Here is a 15,725-nt window from a genome sequence, read left to right as displayed (position 1 = left end):
TTAGTGCCTATGAGGCATCTAATCCCTTCCCTGCCAAACTAGAATGTCAGATCTGTAAGGGTGAAGATTGTGTCTTTTCATTGCTTTATCTGTAGCACCTAGGACTGTGGCTGGCACATTGAAGGCACTCAGTTGTTTAATTGAATATATGTAGATAAGTTTAGTTGGTAACTTGAAATTTTGATAAGAGGTCTGCGTTGAAGATACAAATTTAGGAATTATTAGTCAAAAACAGCAGAGATTGCCAAGGCCAGGGGAAAACAACATTTAAGGCCCAAGGGAAAGAAATGGACTAATTGATGGGCTGAGGGGAATAGGAGGAGAATGAGAGGAGTCCCTAAAGTTAAGAGAATTTTTAAGGAAGTGGCCAGAACGATCACTGAGGCAAAATACTGCAAAGAGGTCAAGATTGAAAAGTATTGGATTTGGAGATTAGGTGTTCACTATGTGAAAGTTCTGTGAGACCAAGGCTAACTTGACTCATAGAGCAGGGTATGAGCAGATCCTGGAACAGACAGGAAGATTAAATGCTCAGGTGGACAGACAGCTCAGCCACAGGACACCACTTCTGAGAATGCAGAGGTGGTAAGGCTCGATTTATTCGTACAAAGGTTTATTGACGGGTCTGAGGGGAAAACAGCTGCTAGTGTTTATTTCTTTGGGATGTGGGAGGCAAGGTCACTTGTTGAGAGTGGGGGTGTAAATGTGGTAGAGGTTTAAGATAAAAGTTTGGGGTAGTTGCTAAAGGAAATCAGAAGGGGAGCTGAGCAGATCTGCTCAGGATTGTTGAGTGTTTTTAAGATCCTAATGCAATTTGGAGACCATTAGTTTGTGTAAAACAGTTAGGAATTTTCTGTAGCCACACTCAGCAGCTCAAAAAGCAAAAAGAAAGTTAATGGTTGACTGATCCTGAGTGGGAATTTGCAAGCCAGGTATGGCAAAAGAGCCATGGGACTTGACAGGACCAGGAGGAAAGGTATTGGAGTGGATTGGAAAAGGAGGGAAGCAGAGGGGTCTAACAGACTGGAGATAATTGGAAAGATCACAAAGACTGGCTGGATTGATAAGGTCAAATTGTACACATAGTAAAAGTGGTGGAGGAGTATTTTAGTACATAAAAGTGATTGTCTTCCTTACTACAAATAGATTTCTTGAAGGCACATTTTTTTGTTCACTTTATATCCTTCACAATGCCTAGGACAGTTATTTGCATATAAGTGCTTTAAAAAGTTTATTAAATAAATGCATGTTAGAATATTGCATAAAGAGTAAAGGGTTATATTTACGTTTGTACTACCGGTGACATAACTTTGCCTTGTAAGGAATGCATAGGTAGACACCATTAGTACTACCCTCAGGATTTCTGGTATGGTCCCTGAGAGGAAATCTTGTTGCAAATGCCAGTTGTAACTTTTCTCTAGCCACCTTCAGCAGCTCAAAATATGAAAGGAAAGAAAGTTGATGGTTAAATTGATCCTAGAGGTGGGAATTTGTAAGTCAGGTGTGGCAAAAGAGCAATGGGAGTTGACGAGACCAGCCAGAAAGACATTGGAGTGACATATCATGTGACCCTAGTAATGTTCTTTCTGGGATGGTATACAAAAGGAAATATGGTTCAAATGCCAGTTTCCAGAATGTGTATGTATAATCAACCATTGATTTGACTGCTGGGTATACAGGGCATAGAGTAATAATGGAAATGATGTGTTACAGGACTTCTAAAATCATAACTGGGCTAGCAGTTAAATAGATTTAAAACTTGACCTGAATTAGTGAATTTAACAGAATTTACTTCTGTCTTGCGGGGTTTTTATTATTGTACTGTAATTATCTTGTTCTAAAATAGTTTCTTAGCCCAGTTATGGTTGCCACCTTTCTTTCTACTCTTCTTTCATTTTCATTCAACAAATATTTGCTGAGAGCTGTCCCTGAGAATATAGCAATGAATAAAACAAAATCTATGTCCTCATAGAGCTGATGTTCTAGTCAGGGAAGACCATTAAAATAAATAAAATGTAGTAGATGGTGAACAACTGCAATGAGAAAAATGAGGGAAGGATAGGGATTGTTGGGGGTGGGGGTTGAGCTGCAGTTTTAGATTAGGGTACCCAGGCAAGGCCTTCATGAGCGGTTGACATTTCAGTAAAAACTTGAAGGAAATGACAGAGCGAGCCATGCAGATAGGTATCTGGGGGTGGGATGTTCCAGGTAGAGGGAAGAGTAAGGGCAGAGATTCCTGAGCTGACAGCATGCCTGTGTGTTCAAGGAACAACAAGGAGGCCATGTGGCGGGGCTGCAGTGAGCCAGAGGAATAGTAGGTTAGTCAGAGACGCTATCAGGTGCAAATTATATTGGGCCTGGGGAGCCACTGTAAGGACTTTGGCTTTTCTCCAAGTGGAAACCCCTTAGGTTTTGAGAAGGATGATTTTTAGTTTAACGGGATCATTCTGGAGGCTCTATAAGGAGTAGATTGAAGAGGGGAAAGGGCAGAAGCAAGAGACCAGTCAGGAGGCTATTGGAATAAACAGTTATTTTCCTTCTTTTTTTCCTCCTTCACCCATCCATCTTTATGCATTTGCTTTTCTGGCAACAGATAACAACTGATATTTTAGGAATGTTCTAAGGTAGATACTTTATAGTAAATGAGTCAGTGTAGTAAACTAGTAGTGAAATTTCTTCTTTTTTAAAAAAAGATTTTATTGGGGAAGGGGAACAGGACTTTATTGGGGAACAGTGTGTACTTCCAGGACTTTTTCCAAGTCAAGTTGTTGTCCTTTCAATCTTAGTTGTGGAGGGTGCTGTTCAGCTTCAAGTTGTTGTCCTTTCAGTCTTAGTTGTGGAGGGCACAGCTCAGCTCCAGGTCCAGTTGCTGTTGCTAGTTGCAGGGGACGCCGCCCACCATCCCTTGCGGGAATCAAGGAATCAGCAACCTTGTGGTTGAGAGGACACTGGCCCATGTGGGAATCAAACCGGCAGCCTTCAGAGTTAGGAGCATGGAGCTCTAACCTCCTGAGCCACTGGGCCGGCCCCTCCAGGCAACCTTTCATTTCATTTCTTTTATCAGACAATGGGCTACATGTAGCATTGAGTACAATAACAATTTTTAAACATTTTAAAATGGTTTTATGTAAGTTTATAGTATAAACTTCTAAAAATATGATTATTGATTGAAATTTATAAACTTTAAATTATCAGTAAATTTTTAATACCATCATAGATCATATCATGCAATTTGATTAATTTCTTTTGTGAATCTTAAGTTTGATTTTGTGTTACGGTTTTTTTAAAAAAAAAAAAAATGTCTACTCCGTCCAGAACCAATAGTGCAAAAAATGAAATAGTATGTTACTTTTTTCATTACTAATAAAGTTAAATAACCCTATTTAATGAAAAACCACAAAATTCATGTTTTGGTAAATCACGAGATTTCCTTTTAAAGAAGGCTTTTTTCCTATTTATAAAAGTAATACATTCAAATTTTGGAAAATGGGGGGAATAAAATAATGTATAAAGAAGAAAATCCACTGCTACTCACATTTTGTTGTATTTCCTATAAACCTTTTATGTATGCATTTTTTAAAATGTAATAGAGATCATAGAGTATAAACAATTTTGCTTCCATTTACATTAGACATGAAGTTTGAAATGTTAGTGACCAAGTGAGATTGGCAAAGTAAATTCTGGGTTTTACAACTGGAGTATTTGAAGCAGACTAGTTAATTAGACTAAAGGTTTTATATCTTTGCAGCTGGCCAAGACTTTATCTTTCAGTGTATTTGATTCTCTTATAAGCCTCCAAATTAGCCGTACATATTAGAGTTGTTTAAAGAGTAAGAAAAATGGATAAAATTTAAGGATTATAAGTAGAATTAATGATAAGAATTTTAAGTGGAAAAGTCTCCTCGTAGACACGTAAATGGAAGCACTAATAGAGAACATATCCAGTTCTTCTACTGTACTAAAGCTTATAGAGTAAAAAGTGTAATTTATTTCATATCACAGGAGTTGAGTACTGTAGCATTTTTCTTAGCACTTTACACATATGTAATTAACTATAATTAATAGTTTAATTGTATGTTCTTGAATTAAAATAAGTAATAGTTAAAATTATTGACCAATATTCTTTTTATTATTTTTCTAGTTCTTAAAGGTAGATACATTCCCTAATTTTAGAACACTTTAATGGGCTATCTTCTTGGAAAATAGTTTAATTTAGGGGTGAAACTAATGAATCGTGGTTAATACATTGTATCATGCAAAGCATAGTTGGATAGTGTAGAATGAAAATTGGGTAAGATAATGACAAAACCAAAACACTTGCCCCAAAATATATATGTAGATTAAATGAATTTAAGTACTTTTTTAGATTTAAGATTCTTTTGTTATTTTAGTTTTGTTTTTGCATTGTCTTATTATCTGGAATAAAAATGAAATTATATAAAAGCCCACAGAATTTTCATTTGGGTATTACTTTCTTTTTCTAGCTTAAAGCAATAAATGTAGATCTTCAAAGTGATGCTGCTCTGCAGGTGGACATTTCTGATGCTCTTAGTGAGCGAGATAAAGTAAAATTCACTGTTCACACAAAGGTAAATGTGATTTTGTACTTGTATTATTTTAGCTATTTATTATAGTAATGTTACATATGTAATAATATATTGACTAGAACTTTGGAACATAATTATAAACTTTTTTTAGTTTATAATTCACTGCTATTTTAACAAATATTTTAGGGAAATGAACTTTTTAAAGGTTAACTTTTATTTATTATTAGTTTCATGTGTGCAAAACAAGGTACTTTTAGCCATTTACATCCCTTACAAAGTGATAACCCCAACAAGTCTACTGCCCATCTGATACTGTACATAGCTGTTACAGTACCATTGACTATACTCCCTAAAGGTTAACATTTAATAATTAATCAGAGAACCTAGACATAAAGCTAATTTAATTTTCTCTAGACTTTTATTAATATCTTTTACCATTGTTTTCAATTTTGTTGTATTCAGTTAATCAAATTGCTGTCTTACAAATTATTTTATTTTTAGAGTTCAGCTCTCAGGCACATTTGCAGATAGTAGATCTATTTTCCTTTCTTTGAATAGTTGAACTTGATATATATTAATAGGATAATTTTTAAGTAATGGTAGCAGTACAGTATAATAAGAGGTGTCTACCTGTATTAGTCTTTTCTTTTCTTTTTTTTTTAGTCTTAATAGAGTTTTAAAGCACTGATAATCTTTCATAGGACTCATTTTTAAAAACAAGATATAAAAATGTTTATTAAAAGTTTAGTGTAATTTTAATTTTTATTAAAGAGAATCTCTATCTTTGCAGAGTTCATTGCCAAATTTTAAACAAAATGAGTTTTCCGTTGTTCGACAGCATGAGGAATTTATCTGGCTTCATGATTCCTTCGTTGAAAATGAAGACTATGCAGGTTACATTGTAAGTGTTGAGGTTCCATTTTAATCCCGTTTTTAGGAGCTTTTTAGATATTTTATTATATGTTGAAATCTTGTTTAGGATTTTTAGTGAACTGATGTAATTTTCAAAAATTGCCAGTTACAAAACATAATTGGCTACCACCTTTTATCCTGAATTGTCTTGTTTGGGAGTTTGTGGGTATGGATTGTTATGCTTCCTCATTTAAATTTAAATTCTTACTGTGTATTAGAATTGCAACAGGCTTGCCCTGGGGATTAATTAATGGGATGTTACAAAGCATACTGGAGGGCTGCTTAAGAGGTTATCTAATCTAAATATGCACGAGATGTTGTGCCTCAGCTGGTGACCACACTAGATTTCTGAAATTTAGTTTCATTTGATTTCTTTGAAATCATCCTGACCTGATTCCATCTCCATCCTTGTGGCCATTCCTTCTTAGTCAGTTGCTTCTATTTTTTTCTACAATTCAGAGTTTGGTGGAAAACTGGCAATACATTTTTTTTTCTTGTTTTCTTTTTTTTACAAATACTAGCTTATATAAAGGATATAACTCAGGAACACCCAAATGGAAGAGGTGCATAGGATAAGGTATGGGGAGGGGGATTGGCGCAGAGCTTTCACACCCTCCCCAGATGCACCCCTTTCCCCCTTCCCAGCCTGTCAATATTTTCACCAAACTGGAAGCTTCTTTTCCTCTTCCCGTCCTATTTCCACCTTTTTTCCCTCATCTTCTTGTCTGGTGGCATTTTCTTACTACTTTCTCCTCCCATAGATTAAACACTCCTCAAAGATCTAGACCAGTCTTATTTATCTCTGTATGCCCATTGCTCAGCATCACACCTGGCACATAGTAGATGCCATGTGCAAGCATCAGTGCATGTTTGCCGGACTATACTTGATGCTTCCTGCCCTCTTGTTTTCATTGGTGTGACACTTGTTGTTTTTATTTAACTTTTCCCCTATCCTGTCTTCCTCTTATTTTACTGCTGTCGTTAATGTCCATCATTTCCCCTTAACAGTTCTTACTTGTAGGCCCTTCCTCCTAAGATAATTTTTTTTCTTATATCCCTCCTTTGAATATTTCTCTTCTAGATCTTTTTTTTTCTTTTTTAAGGTAATACTGTGGGTGAATAGAATAAGGTTAGTCATTAATCTGTGTCTTGTTCTTGTTTTTAAGTAAATAGATTCTGTCGTTAAGCTGTGTCTTCTCTTGTTTCTAAGTAAATAGTTTCTGCTTCTGGTACACTTTTCCAATCCAGAAACCCTTTTTAACATCCCTTGCTTGATCATTTTGTTAGCATTCACTAATTTAAAAAACACACACACACAGGATAGCATAAAGGTACTATGAATTCATTAATTTAAAAAATACATTTGTATTTAATCATACAATTTACATACTTTTGAAAATGGTATGTGCATTTGCTATACATATTTATTTAGTGTATAGTCAGCTCTTAATGGCGTATGCATTTGAGGACTCTAGGTGGCCACATAGGATTCTACAGATTAAATTTTGGAAACTATTGTTCTAATACTAGAAAATAGTACTCTATTATATTTCTTCCTTAATGTAAAGGATTTCCATTTCTAGACCTAGTCAAATTCTCTAACCTGACTTGGGATATTACTGGTGCCCAGTTCTCATTCACACAGTCTTTTATGGTGGCTGTAGCACAACTGCTGCAAGAAATAAAACAGTCTTTAAGATTAGTGCTTTGTTTCTGTTACAGATCCCACCAGCACCACCAAGACCTGATTTTGATGCTTCAAGGGAAAAACTACAGAAGCTGGGAGAAGGAGAAGGGTCCATGACAAAGGAGGAATTCACAAAGATGAAACAGGAACTGGAAGCGTATGTGATTTTTGTTGTTTTTGTTAATTATGCTTGTTTTAATGCCCTTTTTTTTTTTTTTCTGAGCTCTCTGATATCCTATCCTTTTAATCATTTCACCACAGTGACCCTTTCTGGATGATGCAAGTTTAAGTCACACAACCAGTGTTAATGATCATGATCAGAGCCTACAGGAAAATTATAGAATAATTATCTGCATTGTAAAGTCCTTTAAATTAAGGTTTTAAATAGACTCTGAAAATTTGTAATAGAGGATCCAAAAGTTTATTAAAAATAGTAGAAAGGGAAATACTTTTTAAGGCAGAATAATTTTGTTGTTTATTTACAAGTTCTTAGTCATTGCCAACCTGGTTCTCTTTTTCCAAATGTGCATAATACCAGAACTTCTTTTTCTCATAGAAGTGTGCGCTGAGCAACTCTGCATATACTGGGGTTTTTTTTATTTTTGTTTTTTGGTGTGTGTGTGCGTGTGTGTGTGTGTGTTATCCCTCCCTCCCCCTTTTCTCTGCCTGTGGCTTCTGGCTGAAGGGAAAAGAATAGGAGCAAAGTGACAAGAGAATAGCTTTAAAATGTTTGTCATTATACAATAATTAGTTTCATATATACTAGAAATGTATTCAATTTTTGAATAATTGAGATATTTCATCTTCATTTTTAGTGTACTTGCTGAAAATACAGAATCTTTTCCCCTTTTACTAAAAACATTTGAAGTAATTTTGGATTTGGTATATGCCATTTTTCTGTATTTTGAGAGTTATACAAGGAAATAACTTTCCTTGCATTGTCATCACCTCCATCACTCTTTTTCTGGTCATTTCTCTCCTTCATGCATTTCCTTTTCTCTTCCACTTAGTTTCAGTTTTTAAGCATATATTCACACTTCCACTTAGACTTCACTTCAGAATGCTAAACTCTTGACAAGATAAATTAGCAAAGTAGATCATTGTCAAACTGTAAGGTGACAGATGTTTTAAGAATTCTGTCAATGCTGGGTGCAAGCAGTAGTCTGATAGCAGATACACACTTTTATAGTTTATAAGACTGAAAACTGGAAATTAGCAGAGCACATTAATATTGAAGGATCTGTGGTTTTCCAGTGGCCCTGATCATGATTCTTTTGTGGTCTGGTTAGGGGTTGGATAACAGAGAACCTTGGGTTTATTCTACTGCTACCTCCATCCTCTGCATCCTTCTTTTTTGTCTTCACTGAATGACTACCCTCACAGAGATCAAACTTCTCCCAACATTGGTCCTGCTGGTTTGCTGGTATGTAAAACTTATCCTCCTTGCACGTAGTTGAAGCAAGAATATTGGGCCTTTTCCTTGAGTGCTTTTTTTTCAAACTGACATGTATTACTGTATGATTGCTGTGATTCACTGATATTAAAATATTATAAACACAGTTCTTCAATGTAATGGCAAAAATTAGTCTCTCCATGGTGTGTTTCTGGGTCATTAGACGAAAATATTTATTAATGTTGAAAACATGCTTACTTAGGTTTGGGTTTTGATATTTTTTTTCCTACGAAGGTGTTTAAAAGCTGTAATTATGTAGAAATTGAATGATTACAATTATATCAAATAATTAGTAGTATACTTCCTCTGGAGCTGAAAACAAACACCCCTATAGTTACCTTTAACATCAACTTGCATAGGATGAAAGGTTCATAAAACCTAAAAATATTAACATTTAACTATAATAAATACTATTAACTAGCATGAAGTCTTTTCAGAGCTGGGTTTTATATGTTTTATTAACAGTTCAACTAAAATCTTTGTTTACATGGATTATATCTTTGTTTCTCTAATTTTGCATTTAGAATAATTCAAAGAGTATTTGCTGAAAATATTGTTGCAGATGATTTTCTAGTTGATGCAGTGTTTTACCTTTAATTTTGTGTATTGTTTCTAGTGAATATTTGGCAATATTCAAGAAGACTGTTGCAATGCATGAGGTATTCCTGTGTCGTGTGGCAGCACATCCTATTTTGAGAAAAGATTTAAATTTCCATGTCTTCTTGGAATATAATCAAGATGTGAGTATTAAATTGAATAAAATAGTGATCAAGGCTTATTTTTAAAGAGTAATTGGAAAAGGCAGGGAGTAGTTAGAAAAGGCTTAAGGCCTTTCATGTTATTATTTTTCAAGGCAGTTTAAAATGATGCTTTTTCAGTGACAATGCAGTATTTCAGTAGAACTTGAGTAGATTAATTGAAGAAATGATGGCAAATCATGTCACCACATAGGACATTGATTTTCATACTGTACTGGGAACTTTTTAAGAAATATAATTGTAAAATTGATTAATGGTTCTTAAATTTGAGTTTGGAGTCTTCTGAATCCTTATGGAGCATTCTAGGGAGGTGCTTGAGCTAAAGAATTCCAGATTTCTTTTAGGTTAATCATTGGCTCTTGATCTGTTGAACTCACCTTCTTCAGTGCCGATGTTCCCTTTTTTTTTTTTTTAATTACAGCATAAAAAACATTTAATAGAGTCCAGAGTACAAGAAAACACTTCAAACTTTAAATGATTGTTTTATAGACACCACATAAACATGCACTCTCCATGTCAAAACTATTTCTATGGCAACTGAAATAAGAACAGGATAAACCTAAGATGCTGTTTGAAATGCATAAACAAATACTTTCTTCTAAAATAAGATTTACTAGAGAAACGGTACTAAAAATAACAAAGATACAAACATTTGCTCTATTCTACTTACACATCATAAATAAGATAGCTGTTGATGCAAGGCACTCCTTTACCATCTTTCCATATGCACCAAGCATTCTTATATCAGAATAAGCTGTTTACCATCTATACTTTACATAGTAAAGCATTTCCAAAAATTGTAATGTATACAGCGACAAAAAGGAAAAAAATTACCACAGTAATTCTGGACATATGAAGAGTAATTAAGCAGCTTCATAATCAAACCAGGCTTCTTTACTTGCAATAAGGGCAATTCTTTTCATTCTCCACCAAATACTTAAGTTTCAATATATGAACATTAAATGACTCTTAATTTTCCTTACTCCCTCCCTGCCTAAAATCTCTGTTACAGTACAGAAAAAGAAATTGAGGTGATTGAGCTTTAAAGATTTTTTTATTCATGGTGCTGGCACAAAAGTTTTCAGTGGGTGGGTGATACGGATCTTGGGATCTATCTTTGGACAAGATTAACTCATAATTTTAGCAGAATACAAATATAGAGAGCGTAGTGCTCATTTACGTACAAGTCAACATCAAGATCAAAGAATTTTGTGTATATGAATTTGCTCTTTTGATTTGGATTTAGTAGATATGACAATAAAATGTCCTAAGTCTAGCAGTAGAAAAAACAATTTTTTTTAAAAGAATATGAAAGAAACTCAGGATCACAGAAGTATAGCAGTTTAAGCATGGCTACTTTCACAAGCATACATGTGGTATGTGGTCTTTTTAAATAGGAATAATAAAGAATGCTGGCCATATCATGAATTATAAGAAGCTAAAAATGATTCGTGAGTAGGGTTGCTAAAGAACACGTGGAAAGAACACATGATAATGCTGCCGTCACATTTTTCCCTTTATGAGTTTGTTTTTGCCGGACCTTATTTATGGTGTGGCCTAAAACCTGAGTAATAATTTGGTAGAGCAGCATAGGCATAAAGTGAGGCATGGCAGTGTCAGTGCAAGGTCGCTGGAGCCAGAGAAGCCATAGCCTTATGTTCCAAGTACTCTATTCCATTGCCACAGCCATAGAACTATTTGAAACTATATACCTGTGTTTTAAAATTTGTTTATGTATTTATTACCTATCTCCCTCGACTACAGAGTAACTCTCTGAGAGTAAGACTGTAATTTTTCACCACTGTATCCTCACTATCTTAAAATCGTACCTGGCAATTAAGATGTAAAATAACTGAGAAACAACGGCTTGAAATGGTGTTGGGGGGGGGGGGGAGTCGGAGGGGGGTGGAAGGATGTAAAGTAATTATTTGTTAAAATGATAAGTGAAAGGTTATTAAATGTTTATATCAGCGTTGTAAATAACTTTCAGAAATCTTAGGATTTCATAAATTTTCTCCCACCAAAGTAGATTTATTTTTCTTCCTTACAAACTATGCTTAACAGAGATAATGATGATGATGCATTATAATAACCCTTTTAATATCAGTAAATGGTGTTTTGGAGAAAACCTAAAAAGATGAACTGGAAGGTATTTTGCAAATATTTTTTAATTACCTAATAGGAAGTATATTAATAGGTTGTAGATTATAGGCCCCAAAATAAATGGTTTATCTCAATCTTGTTTCGAATGCTATTTCTCAGATTGTTACTCAATTCAGTGATGCTGGAAAAGAAATTTGTATGTGCTATTCTGTTGTTTGAGTTTCAGAGGGTCATGGGACTGATGAGCTACTGAAGTAAGGCTAGGGTATCTCGAAGTCTAAAAATGGTCATGAAGCATCTGTGAAGCCTAGAAAAGCTTGTGTCAGCATTTAGTTTTATGAGAAATGATTGCTGCAATGAGGAATGATTGCCTTTAGTATTGCTTTACTTTCATAGTTGTGCACCTTTTCTGTTTCTAGTAGGTATACTTTGAGTCTACTTAACAGTAGATTAAATGTGTAACCTATTTAATACCCCATCGTTAGATTCTTGCTAACTCATCCATGGCCACACCCAGGACCTTGCCTCACTTCTGAGTTCTTAAACCTTAGTATTATGAACTCCAAACTTAGCCTTTTGTCTTACGGCTCTTTCTCCCCTATCCCATTATAGTTCTTTGACCTCTCCTGCATTTTGACTTTGTTAGCAGCCCTTTTGTCCTTACCTCTTTCTCATCCAGCCGATAGTGCTTGCGCCATCATTTATAACAAGCTTGTGACATTAGACAGCTCTCTCCCATTTTCCATAAAAGCATATTTCAACTCAGAGCAGTTCCTTTTGATCAGGTTCTCATCTTGTTCACAGGGAAGTGGAAGCCAGTCAGCAATCAAATCCCTGAACTTCCTGTATCCCCCACAACCCTCAACCACCTTGGCATACTCGTTTATTAGCTTGCTTGCTTTTTTCTTTTTTCCTTCTTCCTCCCCAGTCTGGGTGCCTTTTATTTATTTTGCTTGCTTAGCTACCCTGACTAGAACCTCCAGTACAATATTAAATACTTGGGGCGAGAGTAGATATCCTTGTTTTGTCCCTGATCTTAGGAGGAAAGCATTCACTGTTTCGCTACTATGTAAGTAGGATGTTAGCTGTGGATTTTCATAAATGCCCTTTAGCAAGTTGTGGGGACAGAGTCCCAGAGAGCAGTTTCCAGGCTCTCGGCCTCACTTCGGGAGGTGCTGGCTCGGGTAGTGAATGACCATCAGCTGTGATTGGTTGGCCCTCGGCTGTGACCGGTTAGCCAATTGGCTACTGATGTAACTGCGGGCTGCGCTGATTGGTTGGTTGGTTGGCAGGCAGAGAAGTGAATGGCAGACTGCTGATCCTGTGGCTACTACTGTGTGTGTCTTGTCCAGCCTCCAGTGAGACTATAGTGGTATGGCTCCCCTATCTATGGCTCCGTGGGTGTTTCTTTTTGGCCTCATCATATCCTGCGTTCTTATATGGGGAGCGGGAGCTGAGACCCCACAGGCTGCCCCGCATGACACATGGTGCAGCGAGCGGGGTCTCCTGCACAACACAAGTTGAAGAAACTCCCTTCTGTTCCTAGTTTGTTGAGTGTTTTTAGCATGAAAAAAATGCATCTATTGAGATGATCATGTGGTTTTTGTCCTATATTCTGTTAAAATGGTGCGTTACATTGTGCCTTTCCATTTCTAGCTATGCTAGGTCCCAGGTACTTCTGGATCTTTGGGATCTCTTCAGAGATTTTTCCTCTTAACTCTGTGGCTACTTCCCAGTATCCTTCATAGTCTTTTTCCTTCATATAAGGAAATTCATTTAAGTCTGATTCTTCCTAGGTTCCTCATTGAGTTCTCTAGGTGTCTAGAAGTTCTTCTAGATTTCTAATTCCATAAGTTATCCCTCTGTGATCTGCTCTACTCCTGTGGCGTCACATACTCTACTATGCTGTTAACTTATAAATCTTCATCACTCCTGAGTCCCAGCTCTGTTTATTAGACAGCGTCCTAAAAACCTCCATTTAGATGTCCCCTTGGCATTTTGCCCTCAGTTGAACTCTTCTTTCATATTTTCTGTTTCAAATAAGGAACCTCCCGGTTCCTTAAAACCTGAAAATTACCCATGACTACTCCTACTCCCCATTCCTATTAGGAGTCACCAAATCCTGTCTGTTTTATTCGCCTGCTATATTAAGAATGTGTCCTCTTCCTTCTACCACCAGACCTAAAGATTAGTTTTGACTTCCATAACCCTTGTCTGGATTATTGAATCTGGTCATTCAACCTTTACGCAGTCTTTCCTTTCTCATCCCCTAGTCTGTATTAAGTTCCTTGGGTGTTCCCCTAGTGCCCCATGGGTACCTCTAACATTGTACTCTTCACAGTGTATTTAATCATACACTTACTTCTCTGTATCCTCCTCTGCACCATGAGTTTCTTTAAGAGCAGGGACCACCTCTTAATCGTCTTTATATTCTTAACACCTAGCCCAATGCATGACTGTAATATATATTTGTTATTGGTTTGTTAAATAAGTAAATTAATCACTATCAAAAACTTGAGTAAAAAACAAAAAACATTGTGTGTTGGGAGACCTAAAGACAAAGCAGTGAATTCTAACTTGGAAGGGTTACATGAAGAGATGCCTTTTAACTTGGATGTTTAATTAAGTCTGAATAGCATTTTTGGTGGGAGGGGAGGTACCATTTTAGGTACAGAGGAACCTAAAAGTTCAGAGTTTCTTTTGAGAACTGTTCGGAACATATGGTTCTGTGGGGGCAGGGTGGTAGATGGAAAGTTAAGTTGAACCAGATTGTTGAAAGTCTTGAACACCATGCTAAGAAGATTGGCCTTAATTTCTCTGAACATTGTGAAACTCTGTAAAAGTTACTTAGTAAGGAAGCGATGCTCAAAATTTGATTTTGGGAAGTTATCCCAAGCAGTCGAATGGATTGGATCAAGATAAGGAATGTTAACTAGTAGTCCAATGTAGTGGTCTAAGCAAAAGGTAATGAGGACTTTTGAATAGCACAGTGGGAATGTAAAGAGACAGACTTCAGACATTTGCTGGTAGGATTTGAGCTGTGAGAGAAAGAAAAGAAGTTGTAGATTATTTCAAGATTTTTTAATGAGAGGTATGAGATTTTAAGGAATAATGTGGGAGACTGGTTGGATGGAAGGGCCATAAAAAGGGAACCAGGAAGAGGAATAATTTGGAATTTAGATTATAGTGAGTACTGTTTTAGACTCATCTAACGGGAGGTTAGCAGAATCTCCATGTAAGGATAGGATATAGGCAGTTGGATCTAAGGTTCAGGGAAGTACTTAGGGGTAGCAATAGAGATTTGTGAGTCATTTACATAAAGATGAGCCTTGAAGCCATGCCAGTAGATAAGTAAATTAGATGGGCTGTTCCTTTATGGGACACCCTGATGCAGCAAATGGGAAAGTCAGAGTTAGCTGCTTCTTAGTTTTACCTTTAGAGAACGATTCATGCCACTCAAAATCATCCTTTGTGTCCCTTGTACTAGAAGTTGCCGACCCCAAAAACAGGACAGGAGATGATGTTTGAATGAGTTCAAAATGAAGAATTTGCAGAATGTATTTTGAGAGCATTTAAAGAATCATATGAAAGTATATTGTATACCGTTAAATTTTATGTTTAAAAGAACTGAATTAAAATTTTAGTTGTCTTTGTATTATATAGTAGTGTTTGACAGAGTATGAGGAGAGGGCTACTTGCAACAGAATTATCAAATATACTTATAACATTTGAGGTATCTAAGCCTTATTGTAGATCAGCTGAATCTGAATCTTTAGGGTAAGGCCAAACTTCTCTTTAATGCCCTCAAGTTTGAAAATCACTAATATATATGATGAAATTGCTACTTTATTGAGTTTAAAAATTGGAATCCTTTTGAGATTGCCATTTTGATGTCAGAGAATAAAGGAGGCGTTACTTTCCATTTGTATTCTTAAAAAAATGCTAACTTATATTTACCTTTCTTTCAGTTGAGTGTGCGAGGGAAAAATAAAAAAGAGAAACTTGAAGATTTCTTTAAAAACATGGTTAAATCAGCAGATGGAGTAATTGTTTCAGGAGTAAAGGTAAGATTTTATCTGATTAACAGGAGTACTGGATTGAGAATTTGCCCCTTTTAAGAGGGAGCTAGATTGAGATTTCAGATGTGCAGAAGATTATACTGGAGTAAAAGAGAAGTTTGGACAGTGGAATCCTTAGGCCTGGGAAACTGGGCCCCCAGACCTGGGTACACTCTTCAGAGAGCTCCCTTCTCCAGGGGTGAGGTG

General features: G+C 36.0%; 1 protein-coding gene across 1 annotated transcript in view; it reads left to right on the top strand.

Moving 5' to 3' along the window:
- Positions 1-15,725, top strand: part of SNX6 (sorting nexin 6) — a 52,607-nt gene that overhangs the window by 5,143 nt on the left and 31,739 nt on the right. The window contains exons 3-7 of the mRNA XM_019750455.2: positions 4,485-4,589; positions 5,338-5,448; positions 7,182-7,303; positions 9,216-9,339; positions 15,429-15,524. Coding sequence (XP_019606014.1) covers positions 4,485-4,589; positions 5,338-5,448; positions 7,182-7,303; positions 9,216-9,339; positions 15,429-15,524 — 558 coding nt within the window. The remainder of the gene's footprint in view (positions 1-4,484; positions 4,590-5,337; positions 5,449-7,181; positions 7,304-9,215; positions 9,340-15,428; positions 15,525-15,725) is intronic.

The sequence above is a fragment of the Rhinolophus sinicus genome, linkage group LG03 (assembly GCF_036562045.2).
Source record: "Rhinolophus sinicus isolate RSC01 linkage group LG03, ASM3656204v1, whole genome shotgun sequence".
NCBI lineage: Eukaryota > Metazoa > Chordata > Mammalia > Chiroptera > Rhinolophidae > Rhinolophus > Rhinolophus sinicus.
Note: the sequence above shows the minus strand (reverse complement) of the source record. Positions and strands in the feature narration are given on the sequence as shown.